The sequence below is a fragment of the Balaenoptera acutorostrata genome, chromosome 4 (genome assembly GCF_949987535.1).
Source record: "Balaenoptera acutorostrata chromosome 4, mBalAcu1.1, whole genome shotgun sequence".
Lineage (NCBI taxonomy): Eukaryota > Metazoa > Chordata > Mammalia > Artiodactyla > Balaenopteridae > Balaenoptera > Balaenoptera acutorostrata.
Genome location: NC_080067.1, coordinates 51,992,246 through 52,020,025, shown reverse-complemented (window position 1 = coordinate 52,020,025; position 27,780 = coordinate 51,992,246). Strand labels below are relative to the sequence as shown.

General features: G+C 36.6%; 1 protein-coding gene across 1 annotated transcript in view; it reads left to right on the top strand.

Annotated features, from left to right (window-relative positions):
- The first annotated feature begins 822 nt into the window (after nucleotides 1-822).
- The window catches only part of ZBBX (zinc finger B-box domain containing), a 110,905-nt gene continuing 83,947 nt past the window's right edge, over nucleotides 823-27,780 (top strand). The window contains exons 1-7 of the mRNA XM_057545624.1: nucleotides 823-844; nucleotides 1,270-1,429; nucleotides 7,898-8,014; nucleotides 12,028-12,141; nucleotides 14,882-14,972; nucleotides 21,255-21,303; nucleotides 22,176-22,285. Coding sequence (XP_057401607.1) covers nucleotides 7,947-8,014; nucleotides 12,028-12,141; nucleotides 14,882-14,972; nucleotides 21,255-21,303; nucleotides 22,176-22,285 — 432 coding nt within the window. The 5' untranslated portion in view covers nucleotides 823-844; nucleotides 1,270-1,429; nucleotides 7,898-7,946. The remainder of the gene's footprint in view (nucleotides 845-1,269; nucleotides 1,430-7,897; nucleotides 8,015-12,027; nucleotides 12,142-14,881; nucleotides 14,973-21,254; nucleotides 21,304-22,175; nucleotides 22,286-27,780) is intronic.

Below are 27,780 nucleotides of genomic sequence, written 5' to 3'. Positions count from 1 at the left end.
TTATATAGCTGACTGCCAAGGGAAAATATTTGATGTGTTCTTAAATGAGTATTGGCAGGCACATTAATGTGGAAAGCAGTGGTGCAAGAGTTAGTGTCTTAACTATAATACTTGAGATTATTAGTCCAGTAACAAGATAGATTCAGTGTGGAGAAGCATAGAAATTTTTTTGACTGACTGACTGCAGAACCAACCAGACATCCTACTTGCAGCATATATAAAAACAGAGATTAAAAACTACAGCTTATTTAAGAAGCCAAAAATAAGTTCACCACAGGTGACACTCTGGAAAAGTTGGAGAAGTGTGAGTTGATATTCTCTCTCTCCTCCCTCTCTTTATCTCTCTCTCAACTCTTAAACTCACATACCCCCATAGGTCCTGTATTTGATACAAGGAAAAGAGAGTTCTAGGCTTGTTAAAGACTTAGATTCTAGTCCTGACTTTGCCTATTGTGACCTTTGATGAGTGACTGAACAGTATGTATGTGGGAGTTCTGAACTACTTGGGTTAATTCTTCTTGCGTCTGCCATTTGCTAGCTTTGTAATTTTGGGTTGTTATTCAAACTCTCTGAAACATGGTAGGGGCTCAGTAAGTGTTAGCCCAGTGTTACCCACTCCAGCACAAAGCTTCTGGCACCTGCCCTTTCCTTCTCTTCCTCTCCTCTCCCTCTTCCTACTTCTCTGCAGGGCTCCCTTGCTCCCTCTGCGGGCCGAGAGCCGCAGTACCAAGCCTTCTGGTTGCTATGGGTACCGAGGTAAAGCGGTAACCAAGGAGACCAAGGCGGAAGCTCCCGGCAGCTCGCTGCGGCGGGCGACGGTGACGCACACGTCTGGGGGCTCCAGGTGGGTCGGCTGGCTGCGGTGGCGGCGGGCCTCGCAGTCGGCGTAGCGGGCAGCGCGCTGGGTCTGGGTGGTGCGGGGAGCGGGCCGGAAGGCGGGAAAGGAGACGGGGCCCCAGGGGAGCTGGGGGCGCCGTCCCCGCGGGTGTTTGTTGAGCTCCTGCCTTGTGCCCGCCACAGTGCCAGGCGCTGCAGGAAGCGGCCTAGACTCCCGGAGTTGGGAGTCTTATTTTTTTCCAAAGAAAAGACTTCCCAGCCCTTGATGCTAATGGAGACATGAACGAGGGTGAACCCTAAACAGTGAAACCTGGGCCTTCGTCACATCACTTGTACCCTTTCTACAACCCAGCCTTTTCGAATGAAGTCTTTTTGAGTCTTATTTGAAAAATTTGGTGCCTTGACAAACCATTATCACACCTCCTTTTGTAGCCTTCTTTCTGCCTGGGCGGCCACATGCATACGCTTCATTCTAGAAGTCCACTCCTCCCTAAAGGTCACGGTGAGGGGCGCCAGATTCCTGAGAAATCTGAAGCTGTGGAAGTTTTTTCTTCTTCCTCCCATCAGCATTCGAGGAGCTTAGATATATTGTGTAAGTTCAGTTATGTATTTTTTATTTGTGGAGTTATCAAGACTCATTAAAAAAAATCCTATAAAGTTGATGCCTACCCAGGATTAAAAACTATGTAAACTGTATGCTTATGGAAGATGAGAAAACACACACAGTGCACACACCTCTATTTCCCTCTAGCACCTCATCTTAGAGGCTACTGGAGGTCTGCCCTGACCTCCCATAATATTGCCAGCTGTATTACAAATTAATTATTTGAAAGAATCTCGGTCCTTTATTTCCTTCAAAACATTTAATACTTCCTACAATTATTTTATTTGCTTTTAATTTTTTTTCCTACTTCCTTCACCAGAGTGTAAGTTTAGTGAGGGTTAGTACTATACGTGTCTGGTTCACCTTGTTCCTCAGTGCTTAACCTGATACCTGGCACATGGAAAAAAGAAAAAAGATTTGTTGAAATGGGAAAGAGGGTGTGTTTGTTTTAAATTTGTTTTTCATGGAGTTGATTATACAGAAAATTCAAAGCAGTAGAAAAATATTAAATACTAAAACCTAGCACATTATTATTGACAGTACACTATGTGTAGACACTCTACTAATTGCTAGGGACTCAAAGATCAATGGTAGGATTACCCTCAAATATCTGGGATACTTGGGGAAATAACATCTATATAAGCAAAGCAGCAAAAATAACACAAGACAGAATATAGTAGCAAGTGAGTATAATACACATTATGTCCTTAAAGGAGAGAAGCTCGTTTCTGATGGAAGAAACCTTCATGGTAGAGGTGGCCTTTGAACTGGGCACTGAATAGAATAAAACTCGGTGAGCCGAGAAGTGGAAAATAAAGCATAAGGCATAATGGATAATGGAGAATCTTAAGTACCAAGCTGAGTAGCTGGGTATTTTTTTAAAAATAAATTTATTTATTTATTTTTTGGCTGTGTTGGGTCATCGTTGCTGTGCGCGGGCTTCCTCTAGCTGCGGTGAGCGGGGGCTACTCTTCATTGTGGTGCGCGGGCTTCTCATTGTCGTGGCTTCTCTTGTTGCCGAGCATGGGCTCTAGGCGCGTAGGCTTCAGTAGTTGTGGCACGTGGGCTCAGTAGTTGTGGCTTGCAGGCTCTAGAGCGCAGGCTCAGTAGTTGTGGCACACGGGCTTAGTTGCTCCGTGGCATGTGGGATCCTCCTGGACCTGGGCTCGAACCTGTGTCCCTTGCATTGACAGGCAGATTCTTAACCACTGCGCCACCAGCGAAGCCCCTGGGTATTTTTTTTTTCCTGTGTTTAGGGGGAACTATTTAGAGGCAAAAAACAGAGCAATCTGACACTCAAAAGGGTTTCAATGGTGTTTAAATAAATTGCTGTAAAATTTAGAAAATAGTTTTGGTAAAACAGTTCTTACTCTAAATTTCCTTTTTATGGTAGGTTAAGAGTATGAAAGGGGGGGGGAATATGAATGATATGAATTAGTTATTTTAAGTATGTAGAACAATTTAGATTTTAAATCCTAAGAGGAGCTAACAGGACTGAGAATAAAATTGTAATATCTGGCTTTGTCACCAATCTTGGATGGGTGTATTAATTTTCCCATGCCTAAAATATTCACAAGAGAGCACCTAGGATAACAGTAGATTGTATGAGAATGGATGGGAGAAATAAACTATAAATATATAAAAGGACTTAGGTTTCTAAAAGGTATGATTTATAAATTTAAAACTTGTATTTTTTATAATCATATAAAGTTTTTAGTTGATACAGAATAATAATTATATATTACTTTATTATTGTGCCTTTAAAACTTTGTTAAGCTCTAGAAGAGTTTCTTTAAGTCTGACCCAGAGGCTCATTATGTAAAAATAGATGAAATCAGGGCAGCTGTGGGTAAAGCAGAGCCTTGATGCTCCCCTCATTTACTTCTCAAGGTAGTTTCTAAGGCTGCCCCCTTCTCTAACCCAGAACTCTCTGAAGCCCTTTATAGGCCACGAATCAGAGACCTTTTGTTCAGTATTCTGCAAATTAGGGAGGGGGAGATCCCTACCTTTTTGTACTGGATAAACTGAAGCTCAGAGACCCTCTAACACAAAGGTCTTCTGAACTTAAACCCAGTATCTTTTAATATCACTTATCATTTTTATTTTATTTAAATCAATTTTTATTGAAATATAGTTCATTTACAATGTTGTGTTGGTTTCAGGTGTACAGCAAAGTAATTCAGTTATATATATATATATATGTATATTCTTTTCCATTATAGGTTATTACAAGATATTGAGTATAGTTCCCTGTGCTATACAGTAGGTCCTTGTTGGTTATCTATTTTGTATATAGTAGTGTGTATATTTTAACCCAAACTCCTAATTTATCCCTTCCCCCACCCTTTCCCCTTTGGTAACCACAAGTTTGTTTTCAATGTCTGTGAGTCTATTTCTGTTTTGTAAATAAGTTCATTTGTGTCATTTTTTTAGATTCCACATATAAGCGATATCATATGATATTTGTCTTTCTCTGACTTACTTCACTTAGCATGATAATCTCTAGGTCGATCCATGTTGCTACAAATGGCCTTATTTCATTCTTTTTCAGGGCTGAGTAATATTCCATTGTTATTCTTCATGGAACTACTTATCATTTTTAGTTGGAAATTATCTTAAAAGGATATCTTGCCCCTTGATATTTAAAGCCAAACTTTTTCAGTTGTTCTCAAGGGAACTGGCACATAGAAGGTAAAAAGTGGGTGACTTGGGTACCATTTAGTGCCCTGAAGCAGTGTTTAATTATCAAATATTTTGGTTGGTTGAAAGATTGAATGCAGCCCGGATGTTAATCTCTGATTTACTTTCAGGGTTTATGGTAGGAGAAAATGACATATATTTATTTAATAGGGCACTCAAGCATAAGATGTTATGCTAAGGACCATGTGTTTACAGTTCTTTCCTTAGATTAAAAAAAAATATATATATATATATATACACATACACATATATATTTAAAATAAGGATTATATCAGGCAGAGGAACTGTTAAAATTCTTTTATTAATTTAACTATTTTTAATTAAATTCATTTTCATTTAGCATTTCTTGCTTAGGCCTTTGATTTCTAAGTACTATGGTAAATACCCATCCCCAAAAGCTTGCTTATTAGACCCCTTGAAAGTCTGTGCTAAAGTAAAGAAAAATCCTTATTTATTGGCTTTTAAGTTCTCATCTCTAAGATGATCTGGGTTGTTGGAAGAATCAACTAACCTTAGATAAGTTTTCAGTTATATGAAAACAGTGGTTTCCCAAATATCCCATTCTGCCAATGGTGTGATGGTAAATTCTCTGAGCCAAGGGCAGCTCTTGAATACTTGGAGTTTCTAGATTTATAGAGCATAAATTCCTTGTTTCCATTCTGTCGTGGCAGGCCTTGATGCTTGGGTTGCTTTCCCAAAATGGGAACTTATGTAGAAGGATCATTCAAACCATCATGGGCAGTTCTGGGTCATATTGTGTGTATGTGTCTGGGGAAAAACAAGCTTGGGGACAAAAATGATGCAGTCTAATAAATCAGGTAACTAGAAAAATTTCCAAATAACTACTGAACTTTTGGTATTCAATTATAAGAAAAAAATTATTGATCAAAGGACACATGGAATTATGAGGTTTGCATATCAGAGAGTATATCTGTGTTTCCATGGTTCCATTAAGTGACTAAAGTTTTGTGCCTTGCTATTCTTCCTGCTGACATTGTTATATCCTTGCTGTCCCAAGAACGGTGACTAATTCTCTGTTGGTTTCAGGAAAGGAAACAGGCAGAAGAGCGTGACTCACAATTATAATCTTCCTTTTTTTCTTCATACAAGAAAATTGGCCTTTGTTTGTGGCTTGATAAAACATTTAATTGAGAAGAAGCCTTACTAATTGCATTCAGTGAAGTGAAATGCCCCCTGAATAAGACTATTTATTGGCTAAGTCACATTATCAGCAGAGCTATAAATCTGAATCATCTCATCCTAATGAAATTTACAGATTTTTCTTTCATTCATTTCAGTCCTTGTGTATCAGTTCAGCTTTATGCATAATGTACATACACATATAAAATTGTGTATCTCAATGCATAAATGAAGTTAAGGCAATTTAAGTTATTTTAATTAATCAGACATATTAACTTTGGGGATTCTTTTATTTTATTTTTTGATGATAATGGTAATGATAACATTATGGAACTTTTCACGAAAAACTTACCGACAGTAGATGAGTGTCCAGCAGTTGGATTTCCTGATTTAGATCAAAAAGAGATACATAGACTCTCTGTTACTCTATGTCCTAGAAGTTTTTAAAAGGTGTCTTTTGTAGTCTGTGATAGAAATGAGACAAAGATTTTACCTACAAAGAAGGGGTAGAAGCAAACCAAATTTTGTTTTTCATTCCTGTGGTATCTTTGGTTTTCTTTGACTCTGATTTTAGCTTCGAGAGACAGGACTTAGTGGTTGAGAAATGCGTCTGAGTTAGACGTCTCTCCTAAGTACTTTCTTCTTTCAGAATGTCGCACGGTATTGTCTTTATTTGTGTGGTTTCCCCTTGATTGTGAGTCCTTTGAGGGAAGACACCATGTCTTATTAACCATTGTGACTTCAGTACCCACAATAGGGCTCACAAAGGAGCAGCTAAATAACTGTTGATTGAAGGCACAAATATACTTTGTCCTATGATGCAGCCATTACATTACTTACAGTATAAAATTATTTTGTATAATTCCATTTTGGAATTCTCTTCAGAGAATAAATTGCCTTAGAATTTCCTCTAAGGAATTAAAAATCTACCCTTTCAGGCTAAATCTGATTTCTGGAGGTAGAGTAATTTGAAACTAGATTTGAGTGAACAAAGTAGTTGCTCCTGCTGGCCACCATCATTTTTAGTTTTGAATGAGGTATAGCAAAGTAGATTTGTGTGTTTGTTGGATATATGATGGACTCTGCAGACAGTCTCAAAAGAGGCATTCCAAAAATGTTTTGATCAGTGGTTGCATCATTGGAATTGTAAAATAATCTCCCAGAGATTCGATTCATTCGGTAGTGTTGACCTTAATGTCACAGTAGACTTACACTTGATTACTCCTGTTCTGATGTCTTCTCTGCTTAAGTCTTTGAGCATACCTTCTAGGCTTATTTCCTGTTCTTCCTTCTAAAAGTTTCAGTGATTCTCATTAGCTACAGAACACATTCCAAATGCTTTAACTTGGGATTTAACGTTGCCCATTATTGGGCCTCAGCCTACATTTCCAAGTTTACACCTACTTTTCCCCCTCCATTCAAGAGCTGTTTTCTTCTAGCAGTGAGGAAAGTTCATCCCGTCCATATCTTTATATATTAGCCCCCCTTCACCTTAAAGCCCCACTTTAAATGCTAGCCAGCTTGAATTCTCTTCTTTTGCTCCCCTCTTATATCTGTAAGTTTTATAGCCTTTGTGATTCCTACCTTGTTTTATGGCTTTTATATATAGGTCTTATATGCCCTATTTGACTCTACACTATTTGAGCCCAGAGAACAGATCTCCTTGGGCCTTGACTCCTTCATGTCTCTCAGTCCAGTGCTGTGCATGTAGCAGAGCCTTAATAAATATTTATAGGGGTTATGAGCACATGGGAGCACATATATAAAATGATGGTATCAAATGGTTTGGGCATTTATGACTATGGACTCTATTATATTGCCTCATATTTAAGAGTGTTTGGAATTTGGAAATTTTTATTCATATAAAAATCTAATAGTTGTGCATGTGATTCAGCAGTTCAGCATTACAGAGTAAATTATTGTAGAACCATGAGTAATTGGGATACTCAGGAAATAGGGTGTTCTGAATAATTTAATTTTCTAGCTAACTTGGAGTTAGGCAAAAAATCTTTTTTGTTTCATTTCTTGTTGAAAAATTCTTTCTAAATATGCTAATTTTTGATCTTAGGCAAAGAGCATCATTAAATTTTTCTTTGATAGATGAGGATACTAGAATGCCTTTGGGTAATTATTGCATACCTTAATTCTCATTTTACATTACCGTATATGTAAAAAAAAAGGTTTTCGAGTTTGGATTGTGTTTCTAAGGTTCTTTTCACTACCTACCTAGCTTTGGATATTATTTTTGGCTGGGAACAAATACCTGATATATATTGTTATAATCTTAATCATAGAAAGAGCCAGAATATGTGCTCTATTTGTCTTAAGGAATTCATTCTTCACTTTCAGTTTCCACAGTCTTTTGCTATATAATTATTCGTAAAATTTTAGTTCCATCAGATATGTTATAGTTATAACTATATTAGCATATAAATATTTGTATAACATAATATATTTATCATTTATAATAATTTCTTGTTGTTTAACCATTGATTTGATCTTTTCCCTCATAATGTTTTCTTGTTTAAAAATTTTCCTGAGTTATATGTATTTTCAAATTTGTAACATTAACCACTTTATGTTGACATAATTCTTTTGCCTTTGTTACTTTTTCAGAAGTTTTCGCAAATCACAATAATTTTTAGACAATACTAAGACAGTAATCATGAACACCAAAGATTTTGTGGTTCTTCCATGGGGAAAACCTGGAAATTCTGTAAAGCTAAAATATAAGTAAGTGCATATGTGTTTATTACTTAAATAGAATAGTTGCTAAAGTTTCTGTATTTTATAATTTAAAGTATTCTTTTCATATGAGGCTGTTTAGAGTTGAAATAAAATTTTGTGAATTCTCATCTCCATTTTCTTCACATTGCTCTAAGAGAGTAGGTTTGAAATATTATAAATCTATAATGGTTTAAAAATGAGGACTAAAAATACTTACGCCACAAGAATCTATGTGAATTGGGTTCATCAACTATTGAAGCAATACAACAGAAAGTTACAAATATTTTTGTAACACTTGTACAAAATTAGAAAAGAGTCACCCTGAAGAAACTGAAAGAAATTGAAATTTAGGGAGACTGTTAAAGTGAGAGACCTTTAAACAAGGAATAGAAATCACTAACTACCCTTGCACTTTGCATCGTTAAAGGACTTTATGTTGAATTCACCCTTCCCAGGACGGGTACCTTCTGTCCTAGATTGCCTTGGAGATGCATTCGGCCTGAGTCAAGCAATTCTGGGTAACCTAGAAATTTCAGGACATGGTAGGGGTACCAGAAGGTTCAATATACCATTTCCCTTTGAGATCATCTAGAGTCACTGGGAATTCCCAAGGCCTTCCTCTCAAATATGATTCAGGGCCAGCCATCATGGGTTGGGGACGGACTGTCAATGTTTAATTATAGTTTCTGAGTTCCCTGATCCAGATAAATAGTCCTGTGGTTACTCAGTGTCTTCAGAGCTTTCCTAATTCTCCCTTTACTTTTGAGATACTGTGTGGAAAAGAATTTTGTCAACTAGAAAAAGTTATATGGCATTATCATTATTAGGTTTACTAGTTTTTGGTAAGGAGGGGAGCTATCCAATTGCTAGTATTACCAATTTTACTTTTTTAATGCAAAAAGAGAAGGGGCAATGCATTTTGGTGATATGTTTTAAGTCTGTGTGTATATACCTATAAACATTCATCCAACAAACATTTGTTAAGTACACATAGTGTATACACTGTGCTAAGGAACAATGGATACAAAAGAAGAAAGTCACAATCTTTGCCCTCAGGTAGCTTGTGGAGGATGGGAATAAGTAAAATTACATTTACAAAGTAGTGTGAAACATGGTGTGATATTAAAGCACAGGTAGCTATGAGAACATGGCCCAAACTGCTAGGCCAGGGGTGAGGAGGTCTCCAAGCTTTGCCTGAAAGATGCAGTTAGTTGGGTAGTTACTGGGTGAAACTTGTTCAAAGGCACACAGACACATAGTCTGGGGACTTTCGGACATATCCAGTTCACTAAGATTAATAGAACAAAATTGGTGAGAACGGCAATTCATGTAGCTAATAAATTAACTTGTATGCCACACTAAGGAGTTTGGGATTTATCTTGGAGATGAGGGGGAATCACTGTTCCCTGGCCTGCATGTCTCCCTGGTCCACCCATGAACCACAACCCATAGAAACTAGGGCGGGAACACCCATTCTATGGTAATTGCTCTGGAGTGTCTTTTCTTGCCCTTTCCTTGTTCCACGTCTTTCTTATTTGACATTGTCTCAACAATTGTCTTAATGTTGTCTTACGTTTTGGTGTTCTCCAATTCCTCTCTACTCTTTTCCAGCCTCCACACCATTTCTGTGGGCTGTTTCTGCCTCTTGGATTTGTTGTGTTGACACGGTCCCTGTGGGATCAACTTTAGTTGCCCTTCTGGCTCTGTGTCTAAGGCTGTCTCCAGGAAGAATCTTTTATTTTGTTCCAGACCCACGGAATTGCACCATCAACTTGACCACTTGGTCAGTAGGCCAGTTGCTTTTTTTCAGTCGCACCCCCTTCCTCTACCATAGTGGGGACTTTCAGAACATCAAAAGTTTTGTAAGCAAACAAGTGACACAATCACATGTGTGCTTTTGAACTCTTCCTCTGGAGGCCATGTGGAAAGTGTTGTGGGCCACTGAGTCTTTGGGCCACTAATCCTGAACTGTGTCCCCAGCCCACCCCAGAGTGAATTAGTTCAGGAAGTGGCATCACTGGCTTCCTGGTTGCTCCTGGGTTATCTCAGGTTCCTTCCTTGTCCCTTCCTTGGTCAGTCACCTACTTCTGGTCAGTCTCCAAGTCCAGTTAATTCTATTTTCTTATATTTCTCAAATGTTCCCATTTTTCTTTCCACTGTCTCCGTCCTGTCAGACCAGCACGGTCTCTCTGTTATTAGGATTACTGAGATAGTCTCCTAACTGGCTGCCTTGCTCTCAGCCTTACACCCTCTGATTAATATTCCATGATACAGCCAGAGTGATCTTTCTAAAGTGCACGTATTACCAAGTCTCAATTCTCTTAAAACCTTTTAAAAATTCTTGTTGCTCGTAGAATACAAATCCCAATTCCTCATCATGGCCTACACAGCTCTTCATAATCTGGCCACTGTCCACCTCAGCAGTTCCATTTCTTGCCACTCTCCCCGTCCTGCACTCAATGCCTGGGCACATGGAACTTCTAGTTCTTGGACCCACACATCACTCTTTTCTACTGGTACCCACACTTTTCTTTCTTCCTGGAACACTGCTCTCACCACCTCCCTTTGACTGGCTAAGTCCTTTCATCCCTTGGGACTCAGCTTAGTCTTCACTTCCACCAAGAACTGTTCCTACGGCCCCAGGGGCTGGGTATGTGCCCTTTCTGTGTGCTCAGGTATCTCCCTGTACTTCTCCAATGAAAACACCATTATACTATACTTCAGTTACCTTCACGCTTTTCTACGTTCCTTTCTATAATGGAAGCTACATTGGGTCTCATGTCCTATCACTTACGACAGTGCTTGTTTGTAGTAGGGGCTGAATTACTCCTTGTGCAACAGATATAATGAAAATAATCCCTGTCTCTCTCAATGTCTTCACCAGCTTCTCTGAACGCTCTAGACAGTTTTCGCCTCCTCTCACTTTCCATATATCTTCCTGGACTGTCCACTTGGGGACATATCTTTGGCCCACTTGCTCTTTGGTGGATTGCTCACCACCTCTCAATTATTTCTCTCTCTTATCTTCATTATTCTTATTTTGGTTCCTTGCCATGGCACACATACCCAAGTAGCCCACACTACTTGATTATAATAAGACACTAATGAAATAACGAAGGAAGAGATTTAAACTCATGATAGAGAATGAAAGCTAGAGAACTAGGTTGGTTTACTTCTATGAAAGAGAGACTCAGTGACTAATGCTGACAAGGGACCAGAATTGTAGAATGAAGAAAATAGCTTGCATCAAAAGCTTGATGAACTTCAGATATTATTACGAAAGCTCTTGTACAGGAATCTGTAAGGGGGCTCTGCTCTGTCCTCAGAAAGTTTTCTTCTTGTTGCTTTCCTTCAATGGAAACAATAGGTGGTGCTTGGCTCAGTTCCCATTTATCTCTTTGATGGCTCCTGTTCCAAAACCCTTGATAGGTGTTTTCTTCCTAATAGGCTCCAAGCAGGCCCTTCTCTCTCTTTCTCTCTCTCTCTTTCTCTTTTTGTATTATACATACATGGCATAAAGGTAGAAATTTATCAAAGTTTTCCAAAATGATTAATTTAGCAAAAATGTGTATTCTGCCCATACAGAATAGTTATTTTAAACACTATGATTCAAAGTATGAATACTTGAATCCTTCAAAATTAGAAAATAAAAAATTAGAAAATAATTTTTATTTTATTTTCTATTTGTGTGTCATGGATATTTGTACATATATAAAGACATAGCTCATGTATAACGTGAATTATGATTTGAGACCTCTAACAATGTAATAAAACAAAAGTTTAAGATTTAAAGCGATACCTTGCTTCAGGAGAATATTAATTAAAAGCAAATGCTAACTTTAGAAACCATATTTCAAAGACTACAAAGGAAGTATTTAAAATAGTTTTTCACATATTTATTATTCATAATTTTAATTAAGGGCAAACCATGATATAAACTTATTTTGCCTTTTTTTTTTCCTTTTTGGGGGGGGGTTTGTTTACTCCAAATGAACATTTTGCATTTAAATCTTATTCAGAAATGCTCAAGAACTGAGAATGGAGAAAGTACAGTTAGAGTTGGAGAACCAAGAGATGGAAAAGAAACTACAAGAATTCCAAGCAACAAGGAGCAAAGAAAAGGAAGAAAGAGGGTGGGTGACATTTTTAGAGGATTTTAGAGGAATAAAATGAATTTTATTATAAACTGAAGTCCTTATGTCAAGAACTATTTTATATATTATTGTCATTCCAATGACTATCTGTCCTGAATGAATCATTTCTGGCTTTTCCTGATGAACAAGCAATATTAAATTTCCCCTCCTTTTTCTATTTGTGTCCCTTTCCTCTGAACCTTATTTGGTCTTACATGTTCTTATTTCTTTTCTTACATTCCTCTTCTGAACCAGTTATAGTCTGGAATGTTGAGGACAGCAATGCAGAACTTGCCCTTTGCTCCCATAAAATTGCCATCAATAGCAGATTGCCAGTTTATGTGTAGGGCATTTTTATTTATTAAAAGACTTTTGGGGGGCAGGGGTTAACATGCACATAGAGAAGAATCATTCAGACCCTCACGTATGTTTGAAATATTTTTAGCAAATGTGCTTTAGCTGAAATTTTATTAATGAGACTTCTCTAATATTATGCTTGCATATCTGTACTAATTTTACTGAGCATTTTGCTTTGTTGTAAAAATAATACATAAATATAATTAAAATCAAGTATAACTGATAGTTATATAATGAAAATTATCTCTTCTTCACTTTAGGCTAACTCCCAGCCCATTTTGTAGTACCACTTTTTAAAAAATTTTATTTATTTATTTATTTATTTATTTATGGCTGTGTTGGGTCTTCGTTTCTGTGCGAGGGCTTTCTCCAGTTGCGGCGAGCAGGGGCCACTCTTCATCGCGGTGCGCGGGCCTCTCACTATCGCGGCCTCTCTCGTTGCGGAGCACAGGCTCCAGACGCGCAGGCTCAGTAGTTGTGGCTCACGGGCCTAGTTGCTCCGCGGCATGTGGGATCCTCCCAGACCAGGGCTCGAACTCGTGTCCCCTGCACTGGCAGGCAGATTCTCAACCACTGCGCCACCAGGGAAGCCCTGTAGTACCACTTTTAACAATTAAAATGTTTCTTCCCACAAATGTCTTTGTACAAGCCTATGTATATATGTGTTTGAATGTGTGTGTGTGTGTGTCTATGTGTAGGTTTGTACCTGACATGTCTTTTACATTTTTAAAATGAGTTCATCTATAAAAGTCTGTGGATGGATTCACATTCTACTTTTCTACTTGATATATCTTAGTGCTCTTGCCACGTCAGTGCACAGCGATCTCATTCTTTTCGTGGCTGCATAGTATTTCTTTGTGTGGCTATAATAGCATTTATTTTTCAGATCTTTATTAAGTTTTCAGTATTTTGTGGTTATATATGCTGCCATGAATATGCTTCTACATATATTTTTGCTTACATATATAAGAGTACCTATGGGATAAATTCCCACCCATGTAATTTTAGGTCAAAGTATATGGCAGTTTACATTTTGGTAGACATTGGAGAATTTCTTTCAAATAGGCTTCAAAAGTGTATAACTTTCTCCTACAGAGAATGAGTGGGCGTATTTCATATGCTTTTGGTGGTACTAAATATTACCAGACTCTCTGTGTATTAAATTTGCTTTTGTTTAGTATTCAAAATGATGATTATCAAATATCTATGAAGTACCTTCTGAACCATTAAAGAAAATTGAAAGGTTTATTATAGTTTTAGTAGTGTTTATCTTTAGAGATTAACTCTTTGAAAAAGTATTCATGAGCTGTACACACAACCTTTCTAATAACCAGAGTATTGGTTTAATCAAAGTCATCTCAATGTAGTAAATCCCAGGTGACAAAGTTTATTCTGTATCTTGCTGCTCTTATCCTAATGATCCAATGGCCAGTTCTCTTTTTTTACGGTGTTTTTTTTGGTTTTTCCTTTTTTTTCTTATTTTTTTAAACCTTCACTAATTTGGATTTAGTTTGGGCTTCTCAGTGGATCATGAATATATCTGTGAATCAGAGTTCCTGAAATCAGCCCCCAAGAGTAAGTTTTCATTAGTTGAGGAACCTTTTCTAGATGTTTTCAAAAATGTTCTAAAGCTTGACTAGGTTTTCAGAATAGTTAAATGCTTTTCTAAGGTCACACAGATAGTAAATGTCACAGCCAGAATGAGAACCTGCCAGTTACTGGTCAGGAAGATGGAAAGTCTGGTTTTCCAATCTTGGTTTTATGATTTATTATTTCTGTGGCTTTGGGCAAGTTTTTCTCTCATTATTGTTTAAAATGGGAATTGGCCTCCCTGCTCTGCTGACTTCAAAAGATTTTGTGAGGCTCAAATAAAAGTGCTTTGAAAACTGTAAAATGAAACAGTTTGCCTTCTTTGCAAGCTCTGTTACCTTTTGCTGTGGGAGCTAATTTGAAGTCTTAATAAGGAATTCATCACATAGTAGATCTGCTGAATTTTGGGGGGTCTTGTTTTGCTTCCTTTTTCTCTTTACATTTGTGAACGCTTAGCTTTTAAAACTGCATGACAATCTGTAAAATTTCCTATAAATCAGTAAAGCTATCTTTAGTCATTGTAAATGTCTAAAAAAATGAAATTCTTCATCTGTGTTTGGACATTTCACTTTTATTCATTTCTTCTCAAAAGTTCCAAATATAATAGAGCTATATTTTAGAATTACTGAGGATATTGTGGCATTATTGATATTTCATTTTTATTTTGTGGTGGTCTGTTAAATGTTAACAACTGAATTTCCATTTTCTGAAACAGGGGAAATATATTTGTTTTCATTAAAAGGAGAAATATATTTAGTAATTACATTTTGTCTTCTGTTCATATATATTGAAGGTCAAGTGGATGTCACTGGAAATCTGGACAAGTGGGCAGATTGGGTAATCAATCATGCATGATGTCACAAAATAAAGGAAATGTTATTACGGTAAGAAAATACCATTTGATTCTTAGGCAGTTTGCTGAGAAGATATAAATTATTTTTTCAGATCTTGCATTCCCTTCCATACTTAAGAACCTCCTATTCTTGTTTTAACAACTTTGCATGTTATTGGATTTCGATTATATTTTATGGGCTAATATGCAACTTTCACTATTCGGATATGTTTTTGTTTTTCATCTGAAAGTTGATTTTTAAAAATTCATCTTCAGGTGAATTTTCTAAACTGAATTTTTCCATTCAGTTCAGTTCTGGTTTTAAGTACGCGAAATAGAACTATGTAGTTCTATATTAAGGTGAAAGCAAAATTATTTGATATAACAAAGGACAGACTTTTTTCTGCCTTTTTATTATATCACATTTATTTAATGTATTTATGTTCTGCTTGAATAATAATTATTCATAAACTGTTGATTCCATATGTGAAGATACCCAAGGGAAAATGCTTTAAAATTTCCCAGCTATAGAATTGCTTTATCTTTACTGTGTATTGTAAAATATAACATTACATAATATTTAAGGTTAAAGGCAAATGAGTGTCCTTATGTAAAGAAAACTGTTTTGCTTCTGGATTCTTTAGTACAAAATCTGTGACTTTGTAAGTTTTAACTTATATAGCTTTTTCTTTTTTATATACCTATCATTAAACTTCCATTGGGTCAGTTGGCATCTACAGATATCTTGGCACTTCTAACCTTTTTGGCTTAGAAAAGGCATTTTATTCTTTAGTGTCATTCTCTTACTGAGACATGTTTCTTTAGTTTTTGTATTAAAAGTTTTATAATACACTTTGCATTTTTCATTATCTTTCTGAGACAGTGTTCCATACTTTAGATGTTGTTATAAATATACTATATTAAAAGTGCTGACTCTTTGTGATTATTGATTTATTTATTCAATAGCATTTATTAAGTGCCTTCTTTGTCTTATAGTGAATTATCCTTGTTCTCAAGGATATCCTTACCTAATGTAAAAGATGATGCACATATGAAAATATTTATAAGAAAAATCACTGTGTAATTTTTGCCATGTAGTGTATGAATCATTTGTGTTTGGGAAATAATAGTTTAGCTCTACAAATATTTGAGCGTGTACTAGATATATTTGTAAGGAAAAGTGATGAATAAGTCATAATGCCCATTCCCATAAACCTCATAATTGAGGATGAAAGCATGGGGGGTTGGGGAGTTACAGAAGGTGGGAGTAGAAATAAGATTGGGCAGGAGGGTAGGAGGCCTGAATACCAGACTCAGGAGTGTTGACTTTTTCACTGGGTGAATAGAATTCCCTGACAACTTTGAAGCAGGAGAGTAGCAAGTTTAAGATAATGATGTATGATGGTTGATCTTGTTAATATCCAGTGTATTTGAAGTTTATGTAAGTAGAGTATAGAGCAAATGATATTCAAACTCTTTCGATCATGTACCACAGCAATAAAAATATATTTTGAGAATGGACTTTCTATCTATGAACTTTTAATTTACTTATAAATATAATTTATTTATATACATACTAATTTACTAATATGTCATGTTTATTGTAAAACAAAATATGGAAATTAATCAAAGATGATATAAACATGAATAGATGCTTCTTTTCTTCTCTTTGATCTTTTCCTGAGCTCCCTCAGGCATGCATACACGCTACTTTGGAGACCACTGATACAGAAGCATAGAGACTATTTATAAGTCTATTAAAAGGTCAGATGAGAAGAGTCTGAATGAGAACGTAGCAGAAGAAATATAAAGGAAACATGGACCCAAAACACAGTGAGAAAGGAAAAGAAGAAGTCAAATATATAACTGATATTCCAGGATGAATTGCCTAGGAGATAGAATAAATAAAGGAGCTGGAAAAAAAAATTCTGGTGTTTAGATTTAGAGCTAGATAGTTGGCTTCCTCCTTCTCTCCCTCCCTTCTACCCTCCCTCTCTTACTTTCTTTTCCCAGCTTTATTGTATAATTGGCAAGTAAAATTGTAAGTTATTTAAAGTGTACAACACGATGATTTGATATACATATACATTGTGAGTAAATTCCCTCTATCGAGTTAATTAACACATCCATATTTACCTTTTTTTTTAAATAAAAACATTGAAGTTCTACTCTCTTAGCAAATTTCAAAGATGTTAGAGTTTTGTTTGCATTCTCATGTGTTAGTTGAAGCTGAGAGAGTAAATGTGCTCCCTAAGAATTTATAAAAAGGATAAGAAAGGTGTAAAGGATAAAGGGCAGGTATGAAGGATAAAGCCCAGAGAATATGGAAGCAAAGAGAACTTGAATATTTATTCACTGTCTGCTTTATACCAGTCAACAGTGCTTTTCCTGTTTTATCTCATTAAGTGCTTGTATCACTCTTAAGAGGCAGTTGTTATTTTTTCCAGTTCCACAAATGAAGTAATTTAACATCAAAAAAGTTAAATAACTTGCTCACGTCAAGGGTCAGGGCCAAGATTTGGAATGCAGGCTTTCAGGCTAGTTCTAAGATAATTTGCCAGCTCTCCAGTAAAGGGAGCCTGAGAAGAGAAATAATGGGAGAAACAGAGTCAAAGTAATGTAATTTCATAGGAGATGAAAGTAAAGGAGGACATTTTTAGAAAAAAAATGGAGAAGTCAACCTTGATTGACGTATTTGTAATGAAAAAGTTAGGTTTAGTTTTAGACCAGTGTTTCTCAACAGGGGGCAGTTTTGTCCCCCAGGAGGCATTTGGCAATGTCTGGACACATTTTTAGTTATCACCACTGAGAGGGATTTTTTTGGCTAATGGTGTGTAGTGGCTACAAGCCAGGGGTGCTGCTGAACATTCTACAATGCACTGGGCAGACCCCACAACAAAGAATTATTTGGCCTAAAATGTCAGTGGTACCAAGAACAAGAAACCCTTTGCTAGACTATATAGATTAAAATCCTGACTCATCTCATTAGCTTTGTGATTTTAGACAAATGATGTAACCTTTCTTGGGCTACTGTTACCATATTTGTAAACATGCATAACAGTACTTGCTGACTACTTCACAGAGTTTTGAGCAAGGTGTGAGATAATATGTGTGAAACCAATTGTAATATTAACTGAAAATCACATTAAAATGTTTATTTACGGAGAATGAGAATTTTTAAAAACAATAAATTTGATGGTTGGATTGTTATCATATGTAAAAATATATTTCAAGTGGTTGAAAAAGAAAGGCAGGTGGCAATGAGTAAAGGCTAAAGTTTCAGTAAACGTGAGAACAGAGGATGATCTCTCAAGGCTTTAATAGGATCAAGGAGACTTTATATATATAATACAAAAATATATAAACAAATACTATATATATAAATACTGTATATATATATATATATATATATATATATATTTAGAATCAGGGGGAAGGTGTGAGCCAATTTGTAGCTGAGGGATAGATTCACTAGTGGAAGAAAGATTGAAGATTCAAATGAGAGAGGTGCCGGTTGCTGAGGGCTTTGAAGAGGTAGCTCCTTGAGGACGGCCTGACCAAGGGAAGGAGGGCACATTTTCTCTGAGACAAGAAAAATGGAAGAGAAAACAGGTGGCAGTAAAGGTACATTTTTAGAGGTTGCTTTTGACAGGCGGTGAGGCAGGAAGCTGTGGAAAAATATTAATAGGAAGACCTTGGCATTCTTAGTAAATTTGAAGGCAAGATCATCTGTTCAGATTAAGGAAAGGAAATGGGGTGAATCTGAGTTTTTTGGAATGGAGAAGATTTGGAGTAGCCAAATCATGTGAGAATCATGTTTGAGGTTTAGTAGCAAATGAATGAATGGATTGCTGAAGAGCCATGAGAGCCCACGGGGCTTATTCAGCATGGATTTGTAGGGGACCCAGTTGCTGTTATTTCATCACAATGGTTGGTAGATAATGGGAGGTCTAAGAGGAAGGAGGTAAGGAGATTGCGGTTTGCACTGAGAAACTCTGAGTTTGGGATTTTGAAGGTATGGCCATTCAGATTGCTGCTTAGGCCCAAGGTTTGGTCATAATGGTCAGGTGGCTGAGGAGGCACTTAGACGTTCATAGTAGTCAGCATGTCGGAGGGTTTTCAGCATCAGGATGTCAGGTGAACAGGGACAGTAAAGTCTCCACGATCATCACCCAGAAATGTGCTGGAGAGAAATACTGAACAGACTGCTGAGGTTCAGGTGGAAGAGGATCCTGGGTATTGATAAAGGCAATAAGTGGATGGTGGGGACCTTCAGTAGAGGCAGCTTCGCCTAATGGTGAGAGCGGAACAGTATCCTGGAAGCAGCACTGAGGGGCAAACAGGGAGAACATTTTCCTTCTCTCCTGGTGAGTGAAAGGGAGGAGAAATGGAGCTATTTCCTCTGGAGAGTTCTGTGGAGAAGGTTGTGTGTGAGGAAAGGTGGGTCTAATTACTGTGAACTTTTGGAAGAGATATTTTAAGGAAATTTTTAAGGCATAAGATAGTTAAAGGACTCCTTAATAAAGGGCTTCATGGAAGGGCAGAGCAGCCTGGACGGAAGGACAAGTAGTGGAGAATGGCAAAGGTTGAGTAGCTAATTGGATTAAGAATGAGGATATTTGAAAAGGTGGCTTGTGGAAGGAGTGTGGGCCCAGCACGGTGGATTATAACATTAGTGGCAGGATGGAGGCATTTGTGAATGCCAGGGAGGCCGATGAATACAAATAGTCTGACCCCAAGGGCCCAGATAATATGTCTGTGTGGTAGAGACACTAAGCTGCCCTGACTCCTGATAGGACCCCTTCAGCATCTCCTGGTGGAGTCATAAGTGGGTTAATAAGGTATAGGCTTCAGTATATTGAATTCCTGGTGTTTTATATATACACACATATGCATATCCATATACATATATCTTTATGGTGTTTGCCTGTGTGTGTGTGTATATCCCTGGGCCAGCGCTACTCCACCCTCATCTCTTTCCCCAACAGATAAAAATCAGACTTAGGAGGAAATTCTATTTGCCTAAAAATAGTAAGCTAGCAGTTTGTTCATTGAAATATTTGTATGCGGTTTGATTCATTTGAAGTAAATATGGCTATATTCATAGAGCAGAAAAATATTATTCACAGTAACAAGAACAAAGTATAACATGTCCCTAATAATGAATTCGTTTTGCTGTGGTATATCCATTCTGCCCAGGTAGCCTATAAACACATAGATCATGTTGCAATTCAGATGTATCATTAAGGTAATGGTATTGGATAATTTGGTTATAAAAAATAGGATTAAATTATCTGTAACTTGTACAACACTGCCAGTTTAAAAATAAAAGTGTGGTTCACATAAAAATTGATTATTTCAATTCTATTTCCTTGTCTGCTGTGTTCGGTACATAGCATCTGAGCAGCTCCTTAAAGAATGGGAACAAACAAATGCCCTTTTGAAGCAAAACCACTAGATTCACTGAAAATAATTAGGCCTAAATTTTCAAAGATGACTGCAGTTGGTACAGCCATAGACATAGAGGCAACCATTGTTCTCATATTCTCATGTACAAATTGGGCAATTGAGCATGCAAATTGAAAATGAGGCATGAATTGACAGTGTGTGTGTAAGTGTGCGCCATGCTCCGTGAGTGTCTGTGTACTTCAGATGTTGGTTTTAATAAGACCAAGGCAAGTATGTGCAATTGGCGAGTCTGTTTCGTTTCTTAAACTCTTAAGATCCAAGGATTTTAAGTGATTATTTATTTGAAATACCTATCCATAATTGTTACTTACTCAATTTTTTTGGCTACAACTTGGGAAAGTCAGGGATCACAAATAATATACTTGAAGGTTATGCCTATGACGCTTAAACATGTGGTCCTCTAATTTGGGCAATTAAGATAATAATATTAGCTTCTACAGTTATGTGAGCAGAATAGCTTAGTCAGAATTCAGCTTAGATTCAGTCTACACAAATATTAGGCTTTGTGTGTTTCAGAAAGATCAGAGATAGAAAAGGCTTACTGAGCCTTTACAATATTTGAATGCTAGTGCTTTCCTAAAATCATTTCATGGTGATATGTAATTTTTGTTTAAAGATAATTTGTGACATGTTTTTTTAAAAAACTGGTTTATATATATTTCCAAAATATATTTTTCTTTTATGAATTTTCTCTTGATTTAATTAAAATTCCTATATATGCATTAAAGATCTCCTATTATATTATTCTTTCAAAATGTTTGTTTTGTTCAAGATGCACCAAAATGTTATGGCTTTATAATATTTTTATTAGTAACTTAATTTGAGTTTGTATACCTGACATGCAATATCTGTTTTATTAATACAGCTTTCTGCTGGAAAAGTGAAATTAAAATTACTGAAGGAGCAGCTTCAAGGTAAACAGTTTACCATTATATTATTAGATGCTGAAGGTATAATTTCTTTTTTTTCACATTTGAATTACATAGAAAATTTAAGTGCTAGAACTGTTCATGCAGCATAAAGATTCTAAACCCAAAAATGGTGACTCTTTTTCTTTGATACTCAAAATATATTTTATCTGTATTTTGGGGAGGGGTGCTTATTTTATGTCACAAATCAACTTAGGATATGATCATAATAATAGTATTTTTGAAAAGTGAGAACTTTCATAGCATTGTTCCTTAAACTCTAGGAAGAAAATTTTAGCAGTATAAAATTATAGATTGAAATTTTACTCTGGGAAATTAAAATAATATTGAAAACTGCTTTATATTTTAATACAGTATTTGAAAATAGCAAAAACCAAAAATAAAATTTGAATTTACAGTAATTCTAAAAGAAATAAGATTTTTAAAATAGAGGATAAACATTTAATTTGGATAGTTAAGATAATTTGATAGAACAAATTATAAAAATATATATAACATTTATTATAGAAGTTGTTCTCTGTGGGCTTTAGTTTGATCCAGAGATGGGGCAGAATGCTATGGGAATTCTATCCAAAGCATAGTTTTTAACATTCTGTAATTTTACATGTCCAGTTCAACTGAGTTTACAGCACAATGGATATGGGTGGATATGTGTGGCCCTGTGGTCACAGGGGGTGGGAGGGGGACTGTGGCCTCCCTAGTCTACTGGGAAGATTAGACTTGGCTACATGCCATTCTTATTGGGCAACTAACATTTATATACTGTTTGAGAATTTAGAAATGTGCATAATTTCCTTTATCAATCAGAAAACTGAACATCGTATTTTAATGTGATTGGTCTTTTTTTTCCCTTTCAGAACCAGTGAAACAACCATCTAATTATAAAATGGCAAATTCTTCTGAACATGAAAAACCCAAGATAAAAGGGAAGGTTTGTGGGCAGTGTGAGGACAAAGCCGCTCTGCTAGTACGTACACTGGAATAAGATCAGACTTTCACATGGGCTCATACACCTGTCCCGACTTAACCTGCTTGGTAGCCATGTCTTTTCCTTCATGACCACCATTACTAAGGGTGAAGTGTGCAGGCTGCCAGGAAAGGCCAATGCTACACGATGCCCTGAATCTCATCCTCTCATTCTTGTTTAAAGACACCACCTAACTCTTGTCCTCTCTCCCTTGGATCGTGCCTATCAGCACAAGAACATGCTGCAGTATTTCCCGAACCAAAACTGGAACAGAAATTCTTCTTTGATCCCCACATCTCCCCCTGTACCCTTTTTAGTAACATTTCTAAAGAGTTGTCTACACTTGCTGTCATCACATTATCTCCTCCCGTTCTCTCTCTCTCTCTCTCTCTTTTTTTTTTATTGAGGTATAATTTACCTACTGCGAAATGGACAAATCTTAAATGTATACACCCCCATCAAGATAATAGAATACCCCAGAAGGTTCCCTTGTGCCTTTTACAATTAACTCCCACTACAAAGCCAACTACTATTCTGATTTTTAGCAGCATACATGTAGTGGTGCTAAACCTATTGAAATTTATATAAATGGAATCGTATGGTATGTATTTTTCTGTGTAAGGCTTTGTTGTTTTTCTGTATTCTTGACCCCTTAACGCTGGAGTGCCACAGGGCTTAGTCCTCAGGCCTCTTTTCTAGTCTGTTTATACTTGTTCTTTAGGTAGTTTCATCTACTCTCTTGGCTTTAAAGCCCATCTTTATTTTGATGGTTCCCAAATTTACCTCTTTAACTCATATCTCTCCCCTGAACTTTCAACTCAGACTGCCTAATCAACACTTCTACTTGGATGTCTAACCAAAATCACTAATTTAATGTGTTCAAAATTCAACTATTAATATTTCCCCATCAAATTTTCTCTCCCCAAGGTCTCCTCATATCAATAAAGGTCAACTCAAACATTGCCTGCCCTGACAGCTCTTTATAAAATAGCAACAGCTGAGATGACTATAGTTTTGTGAAGCTGCCTCCTTCATCTACATAACATTTATCACCCTTAGTGTATGTTTATTTGTTTATTTTCCACTCCCCTACAATGTAAATTTCATGAGAGTAGGGATTTACTTTTGTTCCCTGCTGTGTGCTCACCACCTTGAATTATGCCTGCAATTTAATAGGTACTCAACAAATGTTTGTTGAATGAGTCATTTCTTTAAAGTGTTTCTGTTATTGAAAACACTGTTATCATTGAAGCTAACTGAAAGGAAGATATCCAATATATTTTGCAATTAAAATATTATACATACCTAGGAAGCAGTTTTCCCCCAAAGAATTTAATGATTATAACTAATGTTTGTGGATCACTATAACTAAGATTTATTACGTTTCAGAGAATTTAGTTATAATCACTTCTGGTTTAAGATTGTATTACTAGCCTTATTTCATTGCAGTTTTAACTGAACTCAGAGAGTTAGAGTGCTTTAAGTCTAATAAAGCACTAATAATATTAACTGTAAAACCCTGGCTCTTGGTATAATGCTCTTACTTTTACATCATACATCATACTATTTTTCTCCTTACTTGATATGATGGAGGAATTTTAACAAGTTATACCTATCCAGAAAAGTTTAGAAAATATAAACAAATGCTAATATTCCTGAAGTTTGAAGTATGAAAGCTAAAAGGGTCTTAAGGCAGAATTGAATTGTTGGAGTCCACTGTTGATCTGAGAAAGTATTTGCCTAGGAGCTATGAGTCAATATTTCTTATTAATCCTCTTCTATGTTGAGCACTTTTTAAAGGCCATGGAATTCAAACAATATGGCATATGTAGATAAGATCTGACTTGGAAATAAAGGCTCTGTTTTTCCAGAGAGAAGGAAAAGCAAGCAAATGACATTCCCGGACAGTATAAATGGCATGTGCCTTGGCTGGAAAGCAGATGAGAGTGACGAAGCGTGCAGTGATTACAAAACTGATTTGCCTGAAAACTGTTGTAAATAGAAGTCAGGGTTTAGGCCCTAACCATTCTTAAAGAATTTACTAAGATTTTAGGAAAAGATGTTCTTTGATTTGAAATGAAAATAATATCCCATGATACTTGTTAAAAGCACAAAAAGTTATTTAAAAATTCAAGCTCGGTAGATGTAATGAACTCTATAGTGTTGAACTCTGAGGTTACCTGGTGTTCTTACCTTCCATCATTCTAGATGGTCATGCTAACTGGATAATCAGAGTCAACCTTTCTATATCCTATGACAGGACCTTAATCAGGGAAAATTGTACAGGGATGGGAGGTGGGGAGTAAGAGCTTACATTTTGGGGGCTTGAATCTCAACTTTACCTGTTGTTAGCTATGTGAACTTCAGCAAATGACGTAATTCTTTTGTTTCTGTCTTCTCATTTGTAAAATGGGATAAGACGGGTAACAGTAGTATAACGACCTCAAAGTTATTGAGGATAATGGTTAATGCATGTGAAGTATTTAGCATTGTGCCTAGCACATTGAGAAGAGATAGTAAATTGTATGCCTTTTGTTGTTGGCACATTTTATATGTGTTGCATTCATATATGTTGGCGGTAAAAATAAAACCCCAAATTTGCAGATTTCTTATTTTTAAAAGAAATTCCAGTGGCTTTAGGCTGCTTCTACATAGCAAAAGTGAAATGGATAGTTAAAAATTACATATTAATTTGGCAAATGTGGATAATTTAATTAAACTCAAATGGATTCTGAAGGCTTAGCATAAGTGATCTAGCCTTGAACAAATTAAAAAGATATTTGCTAAAACAGCACTTTCGTATTCCATCATCAAAGAAGTATCTGTGGTGGAATGGCATCCTTATCTACATTTTTAGTATGTTCCTGCCAGTTATACAAACTACCTAAAAAGATTTTCCAGTTGGCGGTCATTTTAACCCAATTTAAATCCAAATATGCTTGTATAACAAAATATATAAGCTTACTCTGTGACTCCAGCTTTGATCTTCCAGTATAACATCCGTTTGGCTACTTTCATTGAAAGTCTATTGTTAGCAAATATTTGGCTTAGAATTATATGCTGAAACTGACTCTCAGTCCTCTATATTACATTGTAAAAATGGTGCTGAACATTTATGAGAAATTCGTTAAAATATTAGCTGACATGTTGTAGAATACATTTTGAAGTCTACGTTAATACAATAATACTTCCATATGTGTATGTGAAATTATAGCTTTTAATTTTGCACTTAAAAATTATGGATTTAGATAATGCTTGTATCATCATTTCTCTAAGAGACTATAGCTCTTGAAACAGGAGTTGAAAGGCTAGGATTAGTTCCCATACTAGGGATAGTATTTATTTTTCTTCCACTAAAATTATAAATCCAGTTCTGTGTAGCTATAATCACATTTGAAAAATACATTTGGATTTTGATAAATACCAGACCATGCAATCATTTGACATTTTGGATTTATTTTATTGCAGATGTTATGAAGGTTTTCTAATAAATGATTAATACTGAAATTAATGGTCAATGATTATTAGTAATGTGGGTCATGGGTAAGAGCTTAAGCTTTGAACCAGACTGGGGTTGAAATCCTGGCTCCATTAGCTGTATGAATGGACAAATTCTCAATCATTATGTTCCTTTGTTGCCTCATCTTCACAATGGAGGTACAATGGTCATGCTAACCTTATGGGGCTATTGTGAGGATTAAATGAGATGGCACATACGAAGCCCTTAGAACAATGAGTAAGTGCTCCCTGAATGTTGTGGATATTGTTATTGTTATTTGACCCTTTCTTTTTAGTTTCATTTTAGTTATATACAGCTTCTTACTCTTTTAACCTATTTTTGGAGTATTGTCCTAATCATTGCATATTTAATAAACATGGCTACATTATTGTAGGTAACTGCATCATCATGTGGGAACTTGCAATACAATTTTTAAAAATTAATGGACTCTTATTGAGTTTTATTTAATTTTTTTTATTGAAGTACAGTTGAGTTACAATGTTGTGTTAATTTCAGGTATACAGCAAAGTGCTAGATATCTATATATGTATATATATTCTTTTTTAAAAAAATTAATTAATTAATTAATTAATTTTTGGCTGTGTTGGGTCTTCGTTTCTGTGCAAGGGCTTTCTCTAGTTGCGGCAAGCAGGGGCCACTCTTCATCACGGTGCGCGGGCCTCTCACTATTGCGGCCTCTCTTGTTGCGGAGCACAGGCTCCAGACGCGCAGGCTCAGTAGTTGTGGCTCACGGGCCTAGTTGCTCTGCGGCATGTGGGATCGTCCCAGACCAGGGCTCGAACCCGTGTCCCCTGCATTGGCAGGCAGATTCTCAACCACTGCGCCACCAGGAAAGCCCTGTATATATATTCTTTTTCAGATTCTTTTCCCTTATAGGTTATTAAAAATATTGAGAATAGTTCTCTGTGCTATACAGTAGGTCCTTGTTGGTTATCTGTTTTATATATAGTAGTGTGTATCTGTTAATCCCAAACTCTTAATTTATACCCCCCTAAGTTTAGTCTCCTTTTCTTCATCCAATACACTCTAGTGCCTTCTTACTCCCTGTGTGGTCTGCACCCAGCAGCTGCATGGGCATCACCTGGGAGCTTGTTAGAATGCAGGATCTTGGGTCCCATTCCAGACTTCCCAAATCAGCGTGTGCACTGTAAGGAAATCCCAGGAGATGTGTATGCGTGGTACAGTTTGAGAAGTGTCACTGAATTGCGCATCAGGTCACCAGTGACCCGTACAGGCAGAAGAACCTGGTCTGTCTCTCCCCAGTCTGCCCCAGCTGCTTTACGCTTATTATGCCCTGAGAGAGGGGAGAGGAAGGAGGGGGAGAAGGGTGGTGGGCACCCTAAAGGGAGAGGAAATGAAAGAGAGCTAAAGGGAGTGTGAGCTCCTTGGCACAGACTTTCTGACACACTCTCTCCAGGCCTCATGCCTTCTTATTTGTACTACTGGATGTTCTCAACCTAGGCCAAACTCAAGAAAATGGGGGCTACTAGCCATTTGCACTATTTTTTATCATACTGTAAAGGGTGTTAGAGTGGCTGTTCGTCTGCACAGTAGTAATTACTCTTGCAGTAAAAATTCCATTTCCTTTTCTCACTTTCACCCTTGCTTGGCACCATGATAGGTAGAGGTATATCACATTTTCCAACTTACCCGCAAATTTAAAGAATGACATTTTAGCACCATAGAGAACTTGCAAGACAAATATACACTTGTCTGTAATCATTTTGCCAGTCATAAACATTGCTGACATGTTGATGAAGATCCGTCCAGTTTTTTTCTTATACTTTTTTTTCCTTTGAGGAATCTTCTAAGAATGCTTTTAAAACCACATTTTGAGAATCACCAGTGAAGTAGTGCCGTTCAAAGAAGACTAGTGCCGTTCAAAGAAGACTGTGGGGATTTTTGGAGACAAATAGTATACACATCGTTTGAAACTAAGTGTGTCATGTAAATCCATACAGAAAGATGAAAGAAC